Genomic DNA, 21,111 nt, shown 5'->3' with positions numbered 1-21,111 from the left:
CCGCTCCTCATCAGGTTACACTGGCTACCAGTAGCTGCTCGCATCAAATTCAAGGTACTGATGCTAGCCTACAAGACGACCACTGGCACGGCACCAACTTACCTAAACTCATTGGTTAAATCTTATGTGCCCTCCAGAAGTTTGCGCTCTGCAAGTGATCGACGCCTTGTGGTACCATCCCAAAGAAGTTCAAAATCACTCTCAAGGACCTTTTCCTGGACTGTCCCCAGCTGGTGGAATGACCTCCCAATCTCAATTCGTACAGCTGAGTCTTTACTCATTTTCAAGAAACAGCTAAAGACTCATCTTTTTCGCCTGCACTTAACCAACTAACACTAGCACTTTTCCTTTTCTTGTCTTTTAATTATAAAAAAAAAAAAAAAAAAAAAAAAAAAAAAAAAAAAAAAACCTACCTATGCGTTCTATACTAGACTAACTGAGACTTGTCATGGCACTTGTATACTGTTGTTGTTCTCTTGTTGACCTGACTGCTTCTGTTGTTCTCATTTGTAAGTCGCTTTGGATAAAAGCGTCTGCTAAATGATTAAATGTAAATGTAAATGTAAATGTAAATTTAGCACCATTTTTAGAGTGTAGATAAAAATGTATGTCATTTGTGGAAAATGAATGCTAGTAAAGTTGGGGCTACACATTGCAAAACAGAATGACTCCATTGCAAAACATCCTGTAAAAACCTCAACACAAATGTTTTAGGACTGACCTTCAGTAGTTTCCTGTCTGTCTGTCTAGACAGTGGATTTATCACAAGATTTCATAATTCTTAATATTTACTGATGTTTGTGGTGGTGTTTGATTTACTAGAATGATGTAACTTCCTGCTGAATTATTTCATTGCAGGACTGGATTTTTTTTAGTTAAAGGGATTTTAACTAGCTAAAAACAACAAATGACACGATGGAAAGTGAGGACATATGATATAAAGGCCTATAACAATAATTACCAATGAATATCATTCTCTAGAAAACATTCCGATTACAGACAGGAATAACAGAAGACACACCCTCTGGTCACTTTTTTTTTTTTTTTTTTTTTTTGTAGCAGCACCCAGAGACCAAAACACATCCACTCAAATTAGCATAAATAAAGTTCACGGCATTGTGGTTTTGTGATTAAATATACAAAATAACATGATAAAAAACGTGAGGTCATATTCAGTGTAATAAAACAATATTATACTATCAAGCACAGGCAAAGGTGGAGTGAGTAATATGTACTGTATGTCCGTGAGCTCTTCACGCGCTCGTGGGCGTGACGCTCTGACGCGCTGCTCCGGATAATAAAGGCGCGCGTGAGTGTGAGAGATCGCGCACACTTTGGCTGTCACTGACTGGACACACACCACAGCAGTAACATGGGTATGTGCATTTCACTCTGTATTTGCCATTGTTTTCAACTTGAAGATGCCATGACTTATGATTGTTTTAATATTCATCCACTTGCATCTGTTTTGCATCACGCTATAAGTTTAATGGTGTAGTAGTTTCTCTCTCTCTCTATTTGTTCTGACTTTTAAATAACTTTTGAATGTCTAATCGAAGGTAATGCATAATAAATCCGTCATATTAAATAATACATTTGAAAAAAGACAGGTTTCCATTTGTGTTTTGATACATATTTTAGGTTACCAGACTTTTACACTGTTTACACCTAGATTATTGATGGATTTAAATGCATTTATTATGCTTAACTTTCATCTCATTTCATTCATTTATTGTGTGTGCATTGGTTTTGTCCATGATGGGTCAAACACATCATTTAAGATGAAATGCACTCGCTTTTAATTTGTTTACATCAAATACTGTAATTATTTACAGCCTATTAGGCACAAATGTTAAATTCAGCAGTTTTATTGACTGCAGTTCTTCATCTCCACCTCAAATGAATCTGAGACACTCTCTGTTGGATTGTTGGTCAGTTATACAGTACGGTGTTATTATATGGCATGTAATGTGTGCCCGGTGTGTGTCAGGTTTATGTAGTGTGTCATAAACTCATTATGTACTGTACTTTCCACGGCTGCATGTGAATGTTCTTTGAAGAGTGAATGAGTTCATGGCATGCAAACATTATGTCTATAGAGCTACAGAGAGCTGTTTACCATGTAAATATTTGCTAAGGGTCATAATGATTAAAATAGTATGCCAAAAATAGTGACTGGACCATAAATGGAAAATTACAGCAAAGAATTTCATGAGGGAGGAGAATCAAAGAATCCTTATTTTCTCTCACCTCCTTATAAAAGCAGCTTTCTCTTGTTTGTTAATGTTTTATTAATGCAGTCGCTTCACTCAGTAAAAATGTGTGAGCAGATTGTTTGTGGCACTGTATGGCTACAGAATACCTGAGCTGATTTATCCTGGCAGACCGTCTGCTCTACATACACATTCACATCAACAACATCAGTCAGTCACACACACACATACACACACACACACACACACGCACACACACACACACACACACACACACACACACACACACACACACACACACACACACACACACACACACACACACACACTTGGCTTCTCTTAAGACCAGGACTAAAGCTGGTAAAGATTACGACAGCGGGTTTACTGATAGAAAACAGAGAAACCCCCACTGGGCACATTCCTCATTAAACACACACACACACACACACACACACACACACACACACTTTCTCTCTTTCTTTCTGGTCTGAAACAAATTTTCTGACCACAGGGTTGTTAGTTTACGACACACTACAGAGAGAAAAACTCAATCTGCATTCCCATGAGTCTCTAGTAATTTAAAAAGTCCATCCATCTGTCTACCTTTCTGATGTTCACGATAAATGGATAAACACAGACTCCCCGAACTCTCCATTAATATCACATAGCCCAGATGTTTGACAAAGACCGTCACAATATTGTATGAAATGATGTCATTTCAGAATTCTCACCAAGATATTCTATCTCATTACAACATTTAGCCCCCCAAAACAATTCAGGACATAAATAAAACACTATTTAATGACAGCCTGTGAAATCTTTAGCAAAATTTAGAAATCTAAATTGTTAAGTTTATTTAATCAAGACCCACATTTTGGGGGTATTATCAAGAGATTATTGAAATTTAGAGAAGGGAAGACAATGGGACCCTCTGAATTTTTTATGTGAGTCTCACATAATAATAAAATATTATTTATTTTTTTATTTTTTACAGTGTTAATAATTTCATAAATATATATTTATTTTATTAGGAATAAAGTACAATACCATTTAAAACAACTGAGAAAACATATGGAAAGGGTTAAATAAGAGAAACTCTATATGTTGAGATGATTTAGATTTAGTGTCAGTGGTCAATAAGTGACAGACATGTCTCAGTGAAGTGTGTTTGAAGAAGGCATCTGTTAAACATAAACCACACTGTAATGCTGAGCCAGAGACGTTCGGATCCAAATGCAGCGCTTTATTAAAGAATGGTCAAACAGGCAGAAATCAGGAATGGCGTCTGGTGTGTTAGGGATAACCAGAGTCGAAACCAGAAACAAGCAGAGATCGGGGCAGGCAGCAGAGAATCAGAGTCGGAGTAATCAGTCCAAAGATCAAACACAGGAATGACAAAACACAGGGAGAAACGCTCGGAAATGCTAGACAGGCTAAACAAGACTTCGCAGTGAGTGAGAGTGAGTGTGCTGCTTTATGTGTGTGTGTAAATGTGGTGCAGGTGTTGCAAGGAAATTGGCTGATGAATGAGGTGCAGGTGTGGCAGGGTGATTGTGATGCAGTGACTCATGGGTAATGTAGTTCGGGTGTGGTGCAACAGTATGAGAGGTGCTAGTGTCCAAGTGACATCTGGTGGTTGATGGGTGGAATGGTCCTGAGTGGAGTGCCCTCTACTGAAGTTCATGGGCACTCCATCTAATAATCGTGACACACACGCTTCACATGTGCAATGCATTCTTTACATTGTATCTCCTTTCCAGACTCTCCTAGAATCATTCAAGCGTCTCAAGATCACCTGACCTGAAACACACTTTATATCATAGTTATACAGTAGTGGGCTCCTTGATCGGTGTATTGTGGACTTATAAATCCTTTAAGATCGCAGGTTTCTTAGCTTTCCAGGTTTGCTGAATCATGGCTATTTGTTGTTGGTTTTTTATTGTGTACTTATAAACCCACTGTAACCAAACACTTATTGTGACTTTTATTTAAAACACAGCAGGGAATACAAGTGAAATTCCTTTCTTTCAGGGCGATGTCCACTTAAAGCAGTAAGCGTGAATGCACTCAAACCTCGCCTCAAGGAAATATCCTGAAAGTAAACAGAGCACATGGGGAATGCTCTTATACTATGACAGGCATGCTCATAAATGATGGTCAACAGGAGGTCACACTTTGTCCAAATTTTAGAAGAACCTTGAACTGAAGTGCCATGCATAATTGCAGTGCTATATGTATGTAGGACGAGTCTTCCTTTAATTTATTGATTGAATGGTGATGTGTGTCATTATATAGTCACAAAACCTAAACATTTGGTTGGGGTGGGTTTTAAATTTGCAAATAAACAGTTGAAAAAACAAAACTAAAAAAACCCCGAAACATTAGCATACTAACAAAATTACATTAAACATTAAACTCATTTCTAAAGTCATAACCTGAATGAATCAGTGTTCATGAATGAACTGGTTAAATGAATAATTCAATGACTCTCTTATTAAGACAGTCACTTGTCGCCACCTACTGGAACACCAAAGTAACTTGCAGAAAGAATCACTCTAAAATCATCACCGCACACAGTTTGTAAGACAAGTGGAAAGATCCAAACAGCAGTTTGACCAATCAGACCCCCACCCCTCCCTCTGAAAAGCTATTAGAATAATTAGTACCAAAGTCACGGTTTTTGTTAATGTTGCAGTGATGTTTATGCAGGCAGAGCAGTAAAGATAATTTATCCCATGCTCACTCAGCTCTGGACATCGGCACCTGGGATCTGGCGTGTCAGTTCAATAACACGGATCACCACACGGAGCTGAACGGCACTGACCGGCTGATCGTACGGAGAGGACAGGCCTTCACCATCAACCTGTATCTGAACTCCGGCTCGTACCAGCCTGGATACAGCCAGCTGCACATCACTGCAGAGACAGGTAATCCACACAGATTTGAACCTTATATTTTAATACCTCAGCTAACTGTCAGACTCTGGTCCGTGTTTTGTGCCTTCCTTGCCCTTATTTGGTCCTTCCTGTTCCTGTCCATATGTTCATTTAGTCCAGGTGTTCCCCATTTAGCTCGGTTTGTTCCCAGGTGTGTCCCATTTGTTCTGTGTTTTTAAAGTATGTTCTGCCTCTTGTTTTCTGTCTACTGTTAAATGTAATTTTGTTAGCCTGATGTCTCCCGTGTTCTGTGTTATCCCCAGCGTGCCTTTATTAACACCCTTTTTGATTACTTTATTCCTCTTCTTCTCGCTCGTACCTGTGCTCCCAGTGTGTGTGTGTGTGTGTGTGTGTGTGTCATGACACTAACAGGGAACATTTTGGAAATATTTACTAATGTTCAAAGAAGTTTCTTTCAAAATTATGAACAGATGTTCTTCCAGTAACATTAATAGAACCTTCATTCAAAGTTATGATGAAATGTTCTATCCTGGAATGTTTTAGTTGGGCGTTCACTTGGTAATGTGTGTGTGTGTGTTTTTTTTTTTTACTATTTGTTTCAGATTGTTTAGAGAACATTCAAATGGAACAGTCCCATAATGTGTGCAAAATAATAAAAAAACAATGTTCCATGAATGCTCACATAACCAAGGAAATTGTTTTAGAAATAAAGCTTCTTTTTTTTTCTTACCAGGGATTAAATGAAATGACCTGGGACCACTAAACCAGTCATAGGGGTTCATTTTGAAACTGAAATATATACATCTCATGGGCTTTCCATTGATGTATGGTTTGTTAGGATCGGACAATATTTGGCCGAGATACAATTATTTGAAAATCTGGAATCTGAGGGTGCAAAAAACTCCAAATATTGAGAAAATTGTCTTTAAAATTTTACGAATGAAGTTCTTAGCAATGGATATTAATAAAATAAAAAAAAATCTGTTTTGATATGTTTACGGTAGGAAAATTATAAAATATATTTCTTATATATCCGAAATATAAAGGAATGAAACCTAATACTCAACACGCTCAGTTGAGGATGAAGTTTAACAAGTTTAAGTTTAACATGAAATTTGAGGGAATGTCAGGGCCCTTGTTGGGCTTTCTGTGTTACAGATTCTGTCATGTTTTGGAGCTGGAGCAAGAGATAACATGAAGACATTAGTGAACACAAAGGGAGGCAGCAGTGTGTAAACGCTGGCGTTCAGACAGGAAAGACTGCTCAGACTCAGATAACCCTAATGTCAAGAAAACAAGACCATCTGGCGTGTATAACGGAATCTGTGAAGAGATGTCACACATGTTAACTCCTCAGAAGTTATCAAAGAGTCATGTACAGTACAAAACTATTGGTTTTGGTGAACGTTTAAGACGTGAACATCTTTGTCTTTCTTAGTGGCATGAGCCAAGCACCACACAACTTTAGAAAGAGAATAATAGACAGCTAGAAATAAGATCTCTACGAAATACTAAGTTTAACTTTAAGAATAAGCACAAGTTTTGCAGACAGTCAGACATCCAAACCATGAACGTCAGTGACAAGCAATTTATCTCATTGAAATAGAAACTGATGCACTTTTTTCTATTCACATTTTTGGATGTTGCATAAAAAAAAGTTAGATGCAAACATTAAATTGAGCATAAAAAAAAAAAAAATGCACATAAAAACTTCATCAATTAAAAGATTGTTGATGTTTAAGTGGATCAGCAAAAAATGTAAAAATATGTTTACTCACTTCATGGTGTTCCAAAACTGTACGAGTGTCTGTTTTCTGCTGAACACAGAAGAAGATATACTGTATGTATTAGTTTTGGTTCTCGTTGTCCTCCATTGAATAGACAAGAAAAAGAAATGGAAGTCAGTGACATCCATTGTTCTTCAAACATATAGAAGAATATGGCAGAAGAAAGATTTGGAATGACACGAGGGTGAGCAAATGATGACAGAATTGTACTTGTTTTTTTGGGTGGACTGTGCTTTTTATTTATAATGGGTGATTTTGTATTGGGAAGGACTACTCATCATGTCACTTCAGAAACAAGTGTCATGGTTAGGGAAAACAAAAATCTAAAACTCACCCATGAATCAGAAGTTTTGTTGATTTGAACAGTACTGATGTCACACTCGAGTGCTCTGGAGCGAGTTCACAGGAGTGCTTTTCTGGAAAACGTCCAAGTCTGAGCACATGGAATTGCAGCATGTGTATTTGTCTGGTGGCCTTTAAACCCGGGGTCAGTGAGAGCTCAGATTTCCAGAGACGCAGCTGCTGACACATTCCTGACCGCTGTTTAGGATTGAAGGAGAGGGGGAATATGGAAAAATATTCTCATTCAAACTGCTGATCGTATCTTTGTCTTTAAATCCAGAACAATGTGAACTTTGTGACACCCTGAGGGGCCTAATTACATGAGCTCAGATGAAACAATCTGAAGATCTGTCCTGCAACAAAGCAGCATTTTTATTTTATTTTATTTTTCAACCAGCAACTGAATTTCAGAAGTTGATTTATTTATTTATTTATTTTTATTCACTAAACTTGTTGTCAGTGCATTCCGGGGCTGCAGCATTCATGAAGATTACATGCAATGCTGACTAAATTAATATGTATGAAAAACATTTCATTTAGGCTGCATTTATTTGATCAAAAATAAACGTTTACAATTTAAAATAAGGGTATTCTATGTAAACATATAGTAGCGTGTAATATATTCCTGTGATGCAAAGCAAAATGTTCGTAATCATTCCTCCAGTCTTTAGTGTCACATGATCCTTCAGAAATCATTCTAATATGAGGATTTGCTGGTTATTATCTTTTTTCCCCCTAGGTTCTATGATAAATATAAATCTCAAATATGTATATCTTTCCTGATCGCTTTCTATGTGATCCATACACAACATTAAATCATATTTTGGTTAATTTCCATAAAATTGCATTTGAAACTATCCAAACACACATCTTCCATAAACTAACATCTGTAAAGAGCATGGACTGCTCTTGCTCCGTAATGAAGCCCAGTTTGGTTTTGATCGTTTTTGCTGATTTAGCTCTGATGGTTTGACAGGCCCTCAGCCGGAGGAGCAGTATGGCACCAGGGCCGTGTTTGGTCTCAGTAATGAGATCGACGAGACGTGCTGGAGCGCAGCGGTCAGCAGTCCATCCGGAGACACCGTTTGTCTTTCTGTGTGCGCTGCTCCTGACGCTCCCATCGGCCGGTACGTCCTGACTCTAGATGGGCACATCCAGTTCGACTTCATACTGCTCTTCAATCCCTGGTGCCCAAGTGAGTGAGAACAGATGTGTTTGGGTGTTCCTCTCGCACATGCCTTAAGGTTATAGACCTTAGGATATCCTGTTGTTTATATGACCTGATGACAGAGAGAGATGAGTAAGATCTCGGTCTGATTTACAGGAGATGTGGTCTACATGGACAGCGAGGAGAAACTGGCCGAGTATGTTCTGGCTCAGGATGGGATCATCTTCAGGGGCGATGCTGAATACCCAGTCCCTTTGGCCTGGGATTTTGGACAGGTACCAACAAACACGATTACACATGTTCACGATCTAGCTGTGCTCGATACGCTGCTGAGCTCATCTCCTATAAAACATAAACGAGTAAGACAGCAGAGACACGAATGAAGGTAAATAAGCTGGGGAGGAACATTTCACACTGTGTGAATCCCACAAAAAGCCTGACGAGAACACATCCAAATCAGTCTTTATTTTCTATATATTTTATTTTGTTTCTGTTGATATTTATTTAATTTCAATAAACATAAATGCATTTTGTTTTGATTGTATGTATAGTCTTAGTTAACAATGACCACACTGAACCAAATCACCCCCAAAATGAATAGCTTGAAGAAAGCTTGAAGTCTGTTTTTGTATCATTAAGCTCTCTTCTGAAACTTTAGTGAAGAAACGTGAGATTACTGAACATCCAAGTTGCTATTAATTTAATCGAATTGCTTGCTGGATCTCAGATCTTCCGTTCCTAAATGCATTTGGAAGAAAAATACTTTTTGAAAATGATTTTACAGATTGTAAATGTGGATTATGTTTGTGCAAATGTGATTGTAAATGTGCATTATTGGCATGTCGACTGTATCTCTGTCGTGTTTGTAGTTCGAGGAGGGCATACTGGACATTTGCTTGAGAATCCTGGACATGAATCCTAAACACAGAAGGAACCCTGGGAAGGACTGTTCTGGACGCAGAAACGTCATTTATGTCACAAGAGTGCTGAGTGCTATGGTCTGTACTCTAATACACACACAGAAATGAAAAATAGTCAATTCTGAAAGAAATGAGTAACCGCTTAATTAACAACAACAACTTAATTAACAGATCAACAGCAATGACCGGGACTACGGCGTGCTGGAGGGCTGCTGGAAGGACACGTTTGACGGCGGCGTGAGCCCCATGTCCTGGAGAGGAAGTGTTCAGATCCTGAGGACGTGGAGCAGCACTTCCTGTCTGCCGGTGCGCTACGGACAGTGCTGGGTCTTCGCAGCCGTCGCATGCTCAGGTATTCAAAAAACACAAAGCATGCTTTAAAAGAAGCTAAAACCACTTAAAAAAATTTTAAAGTCATGAGAATTTCTGTAATGAGCATGATTTTTTCTATTTATGTCAAGCTCTAAAATATTTAATCCTAGAACTGAAAATAACAAATATTATTTTAAAATTTATAATTTTTAGAAAGAAGTCTCTTCTGTTCAGCAAGGCTACATTTAATTGATAAAAACCAGTAATATTATGAAATACTATTACAATTCAAAGTTACTGTTTTCTTTTGTGAAATGTGACCCTGGATCTGAAAGCTGAACAAATAAGCTTTCCATTGATGTATTGTTTGTTAGAGATAAAACTACCGTATTTTCCGGACTATGAGTCCACTTTTTTTCATAGTTTGGCTGGTCCTGCAACTTATAGTCAGGTGCGACTTATTTATCAAAATTAATTTGACATGAACCGAGAGAAATGAACCAAGAGAAAACATTACCATCTACAGCCGCCAGAGGGCGCTCTATGCTGCTCAGTGCTCCTGTAGTCTACACTGAAAACATAGAGCGCCCTCTCGCGGCTGTAGACTGTAATGTTTTCTCTTGGTTCTAAATAAATGCGACTTATATATGTTTTTTTTCCTCGTCATGACGTATTTTTGGACTGATGGGACTTATACTCAGGTGCGACTTATAGTCCGAAAAATATGGTATATAAAAAATCTGGAATCTGAGGGTGCAAAATAACTAAATATTGAGAAAAATCACCTTTAAAGTTGTTCAAATGAAGTTCTTAGCAATGCAAATTACTAATCAAAAATTTGATTTTGATATATTTACAGTTGAAATTTTACAAAATATGATCATGATCTTTACTTAATATGCTAATGATTTTTGGCATAAAAGAAAAATCGATCATTTTGACCCATACATTGTTTATTTGGCTATTGCTACAAATATACCCCAGAGACTTAATACTGCTTTTGTGCTCCAGGGTCACAAATGTAATTAATTTCTGTCATCAGAGCTGAATGTTCAGCATCATTACTCTAGTCTTCAGTCTTACAGTGTTGGTTCTGTTTCGTGTCTAAATGCAGACAGATGAAGCAGTTTCTTGTGTTTGTCCTCAGTGTCTCGCGCTCTGGGAATCCCATGCAGGGTGATAACAAACTACTATTCTGCCCATGACACCAACAGCAACCTTGTTATCGAGCGCTATCTCAACGAGAAAGGAGAAATAGACAGGAGCACCAGAGATATGATATGGTATGAAGAACTTTTATAAAACCGAATACAATAATTATAATTAAAACTACAAGGAAAAAAGCACATATTTGGACACTTACAGTATGGAGATGTCATTATACTGGACATTCAACAGTTTCTCTGCTGTAGGAACTACCACTGCTGGGTGGAGAGCTGGATGACGCGACCCGATCTCCCTCCGGGGTTTGATGGCTGGCAGACGAGTGACCCGACGCCGCAGGAGAAAAGTGAAGGTGTGCAGAGCCCTCTTTTCTTTCTGTCATAGCTACAGCAAATCAAACATCCTAAGCTTAAAGGGATAGTTCACCTAAAAATGAAAATTCTGCAGTGCAAAAAAAGATTTTCTTACCAGTGATATTATAGTATCACTGAAATAGTGTATATATATATATATATATATATATATGGATCATTGCATAATACATATGCATTTATTAATATTAATATTTTAAATAATGTTTAATTTATAAATGTTTTATTTATATTTACAGATTATATTTTAACGTTTAGAAGTTGTGTTGTTGTTGTTTTTTTGTAGTTTTTTTTAAATGTCTATATAGTTTTATAAATTTTTATTTTATGTTTAGGTCTAGTTGTTTTAATTAAAATGTTAAATAATGCATTGTTACCTTTTATTTTATTTCTAGTCACAAAAATGTTTTTTTTTGTTTTAGTTTCAGTTTTAGTTCACTGTTTATTAGTATTTTTGTACAAATATAATTTTTTTTTATTTTAAATCATTACTTGAAACTCACTTGAGAAGCTAAGTCTAATTTTCTGAAACTATCAAAATTAAGTGAGTTTATGCTTAAAACAAGAAAAAAAAATGCCAATACACTAATTTCTCTCTTACACTATTGCCAGGGTTTTTCCAGATATCTTGTTCTAAGCAAAAACTCAAAACAAAAAAAAAAAAAGGAAAAAAAAAAAGTTAATTGCTGTAATTTTGCTTCTCAAGTTAATGTATCTTGATCTAAGAATGTTTAGATATTTTTCCTGGAAAACAAGACAAAAATACTAAGTCACAATATTTTTTAGAAGTGTTTCTCTTTTAATAATCCTCATGACAACCCCAAAAAATTGGTGAATCTTTTTTGAACAAAACCTTAGAGGTTTCTGTCCCTCCATTGAAAGTACAGTACAGGTTACCAAAACTTACAAGATCTAAAATCTTTATAAGAACAGATATTCTCTTGGCTGAGGTGTGTGTTTCTGTCTCTCAGGCGTGTTCTGCTGCGGGCCGGTTCCTGTGCGGGCGATAAAAGAGGGCGAGCTCACCTTTAAATACGACGCTCCCTTTGTGTTCGCGGAGGTGAATGCAGACTTAGTGCACATGCTGAAATATAACGATGGGAGCATAAGGAAGATTGTCAATGACCAAAAAGTAGGGCAGAAGATCAGCACCAAGAGCGTAGGCCGAGATGATAGAGAAGACATCACACACCTGTACAAATATCCCGAAGGTAGGAACACTCAAACAAGTGCACTTCCTTCCTACATCCACGCACTTGAAGACGAGGTTGATTTCGCGATGACCTCTTGCAGGTTCTGCGGAGGAGAGGCAAGTTTTCGAGAAAGCAAACCACCAGAACAAGCTGGTTCAGGAGAAAGGCAATCCTGGGCTGCAAATCACCATCAAGCTGTCAACGGGCATCAGGAAGGGCTGTGACTTTGACGTCTTTGCAATAGTGAGCAATAACACAGAGGAGAATAAGAAGTGTCGTCTGGTGTTTGCATCTCGTGCCGTGTCGTATAACGGCGTGATCGGTCGCGAGTGCGGCTTTAAAGACCTGCTCAATGTGGAGCTGGCGCCTGGAGGAGGTGAGCGGCCAGAACTACATTTTGTGCACAGATATTTGAAAAAAGTATTTCGGCATCCTTAAGTACAGCGCTTTGGTTGCTTCAACCAGAGTATGTAAAACAAGACGGCACGCTAGCATTGCATTGGCCAAGCATGCACATACATTTTTGCACATGCATGGAGTATTTTTTTTGCTAAAGTAAATTCATTGTGCCTAGAGTGACAATGCCGATTTTTAATAAAAGTTATTTTAAAAGGAAAATAATCAAATTAGATTTATTAATAGCAGTAGTAATAATATATTACTAATAATAATGTTAGTTAAATCTGAGATTTTTATAAAAATAAATTTATAAAAAAATATATATTATATTATATATTATATTTATTTATATTTATATTTATATTTATATTTATATTTATATTTATATTTATATTTATACAGAAAACTAAAAAATGTATAGCTTAAATGCACTGTAAGTCACTTTAAATAAACGTGTTGGCTAAATGCATAAATGTTAATATAATGTAAAACATTTACAAGAAGAAATCTCAGATGGACTGGAGGTTTTTGCATCTGAAGTTTTCATATATAAATTGTTTACGTGCTTTAATTAATATTATTTTTTGCAATAACTAATACATTTATTCTTCTTGTTATTATTTTAGAGCCAAACTTATATATAACACACACAAGGCATTTAATATTATTTATTAATAATTGGTAGTATTAATAATACTATTATTCCTAATTCTCATTTATTTAATTATTATTATTAATTAACCTTTTTAATATATTTAATAATAAGACAGAACATAATCGATACTCAACTGATATTTAATATTATTTATGATACTATAAATTGTGTAGATGCCTTGTGTTCTGCAGATTGTATAGTGTGTATCTTCACTGTGTTGTGTGTTTGTTTTAGAGAGGAAGGTTCCTCTGAGGCTGAACTACAGTAAATACTGTAATAATCTAACGGAGGACAATCTCATCCGTCTGGGCGCTCTGCTGATCGACCACAGCACAAAGGAAGCCGTCCTGGCCATGCGTGACGTAGTGCTGGACGAACCCAAGATCAAAATCAGGGTACGACCAAATTAACCACTGTAACAGTGATCACAAGTGGACATCACAACCCTCTCATGTACGCACTGTCAGAGGCATGCTGATGTATGCGTGTCGTTCCAGATTCTGGGAGAACCCAAAGAGAAGCGTAAGCTGGCGGCGGAGCTCACCCTACAGAACCCGCTGCCAGAAACCTTACAAGGCTGCTGCTTCACCATCGAGGGCGCAAACCTCACCGGCGGCAGCAGCATCACCGAGAAGTAAGAACTCAAAAACTGTAGAACCAGACTTGTGTGCACGTTATGAGATATCACATGAAAAAATGCACTATCGAAACACAAAATGCACTGTAACTGGTTGCACTTGATTCTTTAGTGCACTTACAGTGTACTAACCCAAGGAAATACTGAGTAATATGTGACCCTGGAGCACAAAACCAGTCTTAAGTCACTGGGGTATATTTGTAGCAATACATTGTATGGGTCAACATTATCGATTAGTCTTTTAGGCCAAAAATCATTAGGATATTAAGTTAAACGTGCAGTATGGAATTTTTGGCCACCAGGGGTCACTCAATCAAAACAATAACATGAGACGTACTTTGATGACGTCGGGAAAGAGCGTAGGCTCATGGGAGTTGTTGTTCATTGGAACACGCGCTCTGTCGCTCCCCACATTCCTCACTCATTTTAACTGAGGCTGGCGACACACTGGATGCGTGGCGCAAGCGTCTCAGCTGCGTGGCGTGTCAGTTTTTAATTCGGCTCCCATGTTAATAGATTAGAGCTTGCAGACTCGAGCCACGCGGAAAACGCGTGCTTGCTAGAAATAGAACCGACGCCTATTTTTCACGCGACACGCACGCGTGTTGGAAGCGTTTCCATGCAAAATATAATAGGAAAATATGTTTATATGTAATTTTGTACACAAATACATATTAATTCATGACATTTTGATGTTTGAAAGTCTATAGGTTGACATAAATTCAGATACAAATGTAATTTAAAAAATAAATAAATAATTATCGATTTTCAAATATTGCACCTGTCAAACATAAGTCTATTTTGCCGTCAATACTGTTGACGGTGTCCTTTATCAGTAGGCTTTATATTTATGTTCAACATGAAGTATAGAAATTGTTGTCATGAAGACAAGAGCCTGGTCTGTCGGCGGTCTCCCTCTATGTCACCTACAGGAGCAGCCGCGCGCCGCGCTTCTGGCACGCAGCAGAGACGCCACGCAGCCAGTGTGTCACCAGCCTTAGTATTTTGACAATCACGTATTTTCGAACGGAGAGATATATGAATTATCAGACCCCTATCAAATCAATATTCCATCTAGCTAGTAGTAATATATGTTAAAAAAAACACGGTTGCCTTTCGTTAATAATTATAATTAGGCTACGTTTATACTATGATATCGAACAAGATAGGGAACTGCATTTGAAGCTACTTTATCCAGCTAGATATAGAACACATGTAGATTTACATTATACTCTACATGAGAGCTAGTCCGTCTGCGTTTTACACAAGACATCATCGTTTCACAAAATATACGGATAGATATAACGTTAGTTAGCTGAATGGATGCATACCTGTTTATTAGAATGCAAACATCTCTCTGTAGTTTCAGCTGGTCATGAAGCTCTCTCTATCTTGGAAATGCAACTCCAATATTTATCCGTGTCTTGTTTGTTCTCTTGTCCCAAAACCTTCTCAGGTCATTTATTTCACCCGTACGTTTGCGCTTCACAGAACGTGCAGGCAAAGCATAATCATGATCCATAACTAAGTTATTGATTGAGGTATAAATACGAATATAAACAATATAAATATAAAATATAATAGTCTCGACCAAGGCTAGCTACTACTTTTTCTTCTTCGTCTCGTCTTTGCTTTGGTTCACCTTTGTATTTGGCGGTTCCGCAGGAAGTTAGATAAACTAGAGGGGTCAAAGTTTATATGACGCCATAGACGGGCGACAAAACGGAAATAAAGAAACGTGCCGTGTCTTCTAATTAAACTATAATTTTCTCCGGATTTTAAAGTTCGTGGAAACTGTCGGGATAATGTAAGTACACAACAAAAAAAAATATATAACATAGATATAGTGATATCTGCTATTTTTAAATCAGAAAAATTACATATTGTGCCTTTAAGATCATGTTCCATGAAGATATTTAGCAAATTTCCTACCGGAAATAGTAATATGCATTGCTAAGAACTTCATTTGAACAACTTTAATGATGCTTTTCTCAATATTTCGATTTTTTTGCACCCTCAGATTCCAGATTTTCAAATAATCGTACATGTATCTCGACCAAATTTTGTCTTATCCTAACAAACCTTACATAAATGGAAAGCTCATTTATCCAGCTTTCAGAGTGGCCTTTTATTGTGGCCAGTCATATAATCATGCCGTCTAATCAGCATCTTGATATACCACACCTGTGAGGTGGATGGATTATCTCAGAAGAGGAGAAGTGCTCACTAACACAGATTTAGACAGATTTGTGAAAAATATTATAGAGAAATAGGCTTTTTATGTACATAGAAAAAGTCTTAGATATTTTAAGTTCAGCTCATGACAAATGGGAGCAAAAACAAATGTGTTGTGTCAACAATTTGTTTTAGTGTACTTATGTGAACTAATTTTAAAAAGCTGATACAGACGGATATTGATAACAGTAATAAATATTAACTACATTTAAGGATAAGGTTAAGGTTAGGTTAATATTACTAATTAGTCATATGTACATAGTCATATGTACACTTAAAAAGGTTTAGAAACCAAGTAACACAGTATGAAGCATTTATTTCACTATAATACTTTATTATCATCACACTGTTTCTTTTTAACATTATTCCCAGATTATTTTGTGTGTGGTCTCTAATACTGACTGCACATTAAACAGTGAGGATACTGTTCTTTTCTAGTGTCTGTTAGTTTATATTCGAATGAACACTATTCAGACAAGGAATATGAAAAGAATGAAATCTGTGTAGTGTCTAATGTGTAAATATTTATCCGTCTCAGACTGGATTCACCCATCGAACCCGGGCAGGAGGCCAAAGTCAAAATCTACTTCACTCCCACTCAGTCCGGCCTGCGCAAACTCGTGGTGGATTTTGACAGCGACAAGCTGGGCCACGTTAGAGGATACAAGAACGTTATCATCGGGAAATGAGCGAACGGAATGTGAATCGTCTGTTTTTCCATGTACTTGTCAGTATTCACAGAGTATTAAGTTATCTTTTATAAACTAAGAATGTGAAAAGTCAAGCTTCTGCAGCTGTACGTATATGTTTAAGCACAACACACAGTATGCAATACGAAATTTCAAGACATCTTTTCAATTTTAAGTGTCCTTGATGTGTTTGGAGCCACATTGCACTGTGGGAAATATCATGCTGTAAAAACACCAGAATGACAAGAATGCATGGAAGACAGCAATTTAATGTGATTTTTAGAAGAGAGAGAGTAAACATTTATATGCCATTTTTAAGTTTTTGCTTCATATATCTTTATATTCAGCTGTGACTTTTTCATTAAAAATCATTTATGCTATAATCTTGAATGGAGTGTTTTTAGCCTGTTTCATTTTAAAGGGCTCACATCATGAAGAATCGAGTTTGAATTAGTGATACTTGAAGTGTAAATTGTCAAACGCAACATAAATTTGTTCACATTAATCAAGAAAATGTAATTATATTATTAAGTGGGTGCCCTATTACTTTTTTTAGGATCAAGACCCCATAAGTAACATCCACAGTATTTTTTATTCTATCATTTAATACCCTGCACTTGTTTGATTTACTTCAAATGGCATCCAGAATGCTGTTTTCAACATAAACCTTAGCAGATCAAGCACATTGACTATTCATTTGCCAGTACAGGAAGTGCAGATGCAGTGTACAGGAAACAGTTACTGATCACATGCTCCTTTCCCAAACACGGTTGCTATAGGACATAAACATTTACAGTATTAAAGTCAAATCAGACATTTGGCATCATTACCTTTATTGTTGTTTCACAACGGGTAATAAATGAACTCCTTTCTGTATTTTCTAATGTAAATACAACAGAAGTACTACAGATAGATGAGTCATATGTGTATTTATTTTACAATAAAATACTAAAGTGAATGAACTTCAGGCTTTGGACAGGTGAAAACACAGACGATGATGTCTTGCCTCAGGCCTGTGTTTCTCAACAGAATTCCTCTCTAGATGTTCAACATCTCCTCAATCACAGACATTGTTCTGAAATGCTGAAATGCTGAAATGACATTGTTCCTCTCAGAAGCATCCTTCAACATTTCCATCCCACAAAATGTTTCTTATAAGGAAAAAAAAGTTTCTTTAGAATCCTATTGGAATGATTTTATTTCTAAAATTCACCAAGCAATGGTAACGTGACCAAGTGACAAGTTATTTCATGTAATTCTATGTACGTATCTATGTATGTATTTCAATGCATAAACATTCCAAAGAGGTTCTTTCATTCTACAAGCTGGCAGTTAATGAACATTTACCTTATAGCCTACCTAAATGCATTAAAAAGCTTTAATCATAAATCAGTCTTTAGTAAACAAATCCATTGTCATTGATGTAGGTTGTGGTTTGTGTATCTGGGCTTAAAACACGTGATGGAGAGTAATTACTAACAGAATTTCAGTTTTATGGTGAACGATCCAAATTAACTTTATTTGGCGTGAACAGTGAATACTGCCCTCTGTCGGTCAAAGGGAGAAATTATCTTAATCCAAAATAAGAAATTACAGTATATAAAGTCACCTGCTCAACCCCTGCTCCTGAACATGTTAGTTTTAGTGCTGTCAGACGATTAATCACATCCAAAATAAAAGTTGTTATTTACATAATACTATTTATGATTATGTACTGTGTATTATGTATATATAAACACACACACATACAGTATATATTTTGAAAATATTTACATGCATATACATTTATATATTTATATTCTTATCTTTTATATTATATATAAATATATTTATATATGTATTTTTTCATAAATGTATACATGCACGTGTTTGTATTTATATATACACAATAAATATGAACAGTATACACATATATTGTGTAAAGAAAAACTTTTAAATTGGATTCGATTAATCGTGATATATAATTAGTTTCAAAAAACTCCCCTTTCCAAAAAGTAGTATACTTCAAGTTTATTTTATTAAGTATACTCAAGTAAAGTTCAAATTTTTATATATACTTTATAAGTATACAATTATCAGTGTTCTAGTAGTATACTGTACGTGTACTGTTTCAATACTTCATGGGACTAAATTGGCCCACTTTCTAGTATATAAAAGTATACTTTTAAGGATACTTTAAGTATATCAGTAGCAAACTTTGAGTACACAACTAGTTTACCTCTATGTTTGTAGTTTCTACTTATAGGTATACTGATAGTTTACTAATTAAATACTTTGTACACTTTGAAGTTTAGTGTCAGTAAACTACTAGTCTAGTCTACTACTATGTTGTAAACAAAAACATTTTATTCTAGCTCCATGCATTCGTTTTTAATGTGTGAAGTTTAATGAAAAATAAAGAAATAACATTTTGAACAAAAAGCTGAAAAAAGACTATGAATTGGATTCAGAATGATAATCAAAACGTAGATGGAGTCTATTAACACCCCAAAGCTTGACTGTAATTATAACCTCTTTATCTGTCAACATTTTATTCCACAACGTTACAGTTTTTATGCTGTTTCATGTCAGATGATCGTGTTACATGTGTTAGTATCTGTTGTTTCTTTTTTTCTTCTTCACTTGTGTTTATTTTTTGTAAATTCTGTGCAGAAGATGTGTACTAGCGCCCTCTACCGTATAATAATGAAAACACAGATTCTAGGAGTATAGCTCAAATATATTTAATATACTTTATTTTTAAATATACTTTTTTTGTAAGTATAAGTCAAGTATACTTAAATATAATTTTAAGTATATTTCTGAGGAGTACATAAAAAGTAAACTAAAAGAATACTTTCCTATTTTTTAGTTTAAAAGAAGTATACTAATAGCACACTTGAATAAACTTATTTTTGGTAAGGGTCCATTAATTCCCTCAAACACAACAATAATATGCATGGCACAACCAAATTAATTCCACAGCCATACAAAACAGAAATAACATAATTGCACTGAAACAGAGCCATGCCATTTGGCGCTAATTCAAAAAGTGATAAATATTCATGTTTTTTTCTTGGTCAGTCTGCAAAACTTAACGCACCAGTTTGAACTTGTTACAAACTGGGACGTTGATATTGCTCATTAACTACCTTTATTTGAAATGAACGATGATTTTTAGGAAAGGGATCATCTAAATATGAATCTGAAGATTATAGATCTATCCTGAGGGTGGCGGTGTTGCATCATGCACATGTTCAAAGAAGCCTGATGTGACAGACTTAACATAAAACACACGAGATACATGCATCGAAAACAGACATGCATCATATTTTTAACACAACACAGTCAGTCAAGATTTGAGAACCTTGATCATTCTACACATGTAGAAAGTTTGCAATTATTTTTAATAGGTTTATATAACTTTTTTATTTGAAACAAGTGACAATATCTTCAGAAATTCAATAAAGTTACATAAATTAAACATCTGCTTCCATACAGAACATTAAAGCAGAATAAAGCACATATACAGAAGATGCATCATTAAAATCACTTTAACATCAGAAAACTGCAGAACATCTGTTCAACATTAATGGAAACGCACATTTAGAAATGTAGCTCTATTGCAAAGTCTTATAAAACACTCTCTCTCTCTCTCTCTCTCTCTCTCTCTCTCTCTCACACACACACACACACACACACACACCAGCCATTTAACATCTCGTGCACAACAAATTTTTGTCATGATACAAGCTAAACAAATGAAAATCACACAAATAAAGTGTGTAGGAGTATAGATCGGTAAAGGTAAACATCACCAACATAAACAATAGCCTATATTACATTCAGTCCTTGTCTGTCCTTTCTTTCCAATGAATAAATTAACATTCACTCTCTGCCCACAGCTAAATTCCCCCTCTTTGTTTCTTCTCAGTCATTAATAATCACCTCTCGTTTTATGCATTCAATACTTCTCCTCTGCTTACGATGACCACATGACAAGAAAAACCAAGAGGTCTAGCCGGAAAACATTTTATACTGACATCCAACACAAAGAAAAAAAAAAGTTTTGCTGAATGCCTAGTGTTTTTAAGATGACTAGCAAACTGAAATGGATCTAAAGGTGAGTAGGTTCAATTAAAAAAAAAGT

General features: G+C 36.0%; 1 protein-coding gene across 1 annotated transcript in view; it reads left to right on the top strand.

Moving 5' to 3' along the window:
• Positions 1-17,365, top strand: part of tgm2b (transglutaminase 2b) — a 251,085-nt gene extending 233,720 nt beyond the window's left edge. Inside the window, exons 2-14 of the mRNA XM_059497754.1 lie at positions 1,355-1,376; positions 4,961-5,140; positions 8,216-8,434; positions 8,564-8,682; positions 9,277-9,405; positions 9,499-9,679; positions 10,787-10,922; positions 11,052-11,155; positions 12,146-12,385; positions 12,468-12,743; positions 13,656-13,816; positions 13,919-14,055; positions 16,832-17,365. Coding sequence (XP_059353737.1) covers positions 1,373-1,376; positions 4,961-5,140; positions 8,216-8,434; positions 8,564-8,682; positions 9,277-9,405; positions 9,499-9,679; positions 10,787-10,922; positions 11,052-11,155; positions 12,146-12,385; positions 12,468-12,743; positions 13,656-13,816; positions 13,919-14,055; positions 16,832-16,982 — 2,037 coding nt within the window. The 5' untranslated portion in view covers positions 1,355-1,372 and the 3' untranslated portion in view covers positions 16,983-17,365. The remainder of the gene's footprint in view (positions 1-1,354; positions 1,377-4,960; positions 5,141-8,215; positions 8,435-8,563; positions 8,683-9,276; positions 9,406-9,498; positions 9,680-10,786; positions 10,923-11,051; positions 11,156-12,145; positions 12,386-12,467; positions 12,744-13,655; positions 13,817-13,918; positions 14,056-16,831) is intronic.
• Positions 17,366-21,111: the final 3,746 nt, after the last annotated feature.

This window comes from Carassius carassius, chromosome 17 (genome assembly GCF_963082965.1).
Source record: "Carassius carassius chromosome 17, fCarCar2.1, whole genome shotgun sequence".
Taxonomy (NCBI): Eukaryota; Metazoa; Chordata; class Actinopteri; order Cypriniformes; family Cyprinidae; genus Carassius; species Carassius carassius.
The sequence above is the reverse complement of the archived record's forward strand: the minus strand, read 5'-3'. Positions and strand labels throughout refer to the sequence as shown.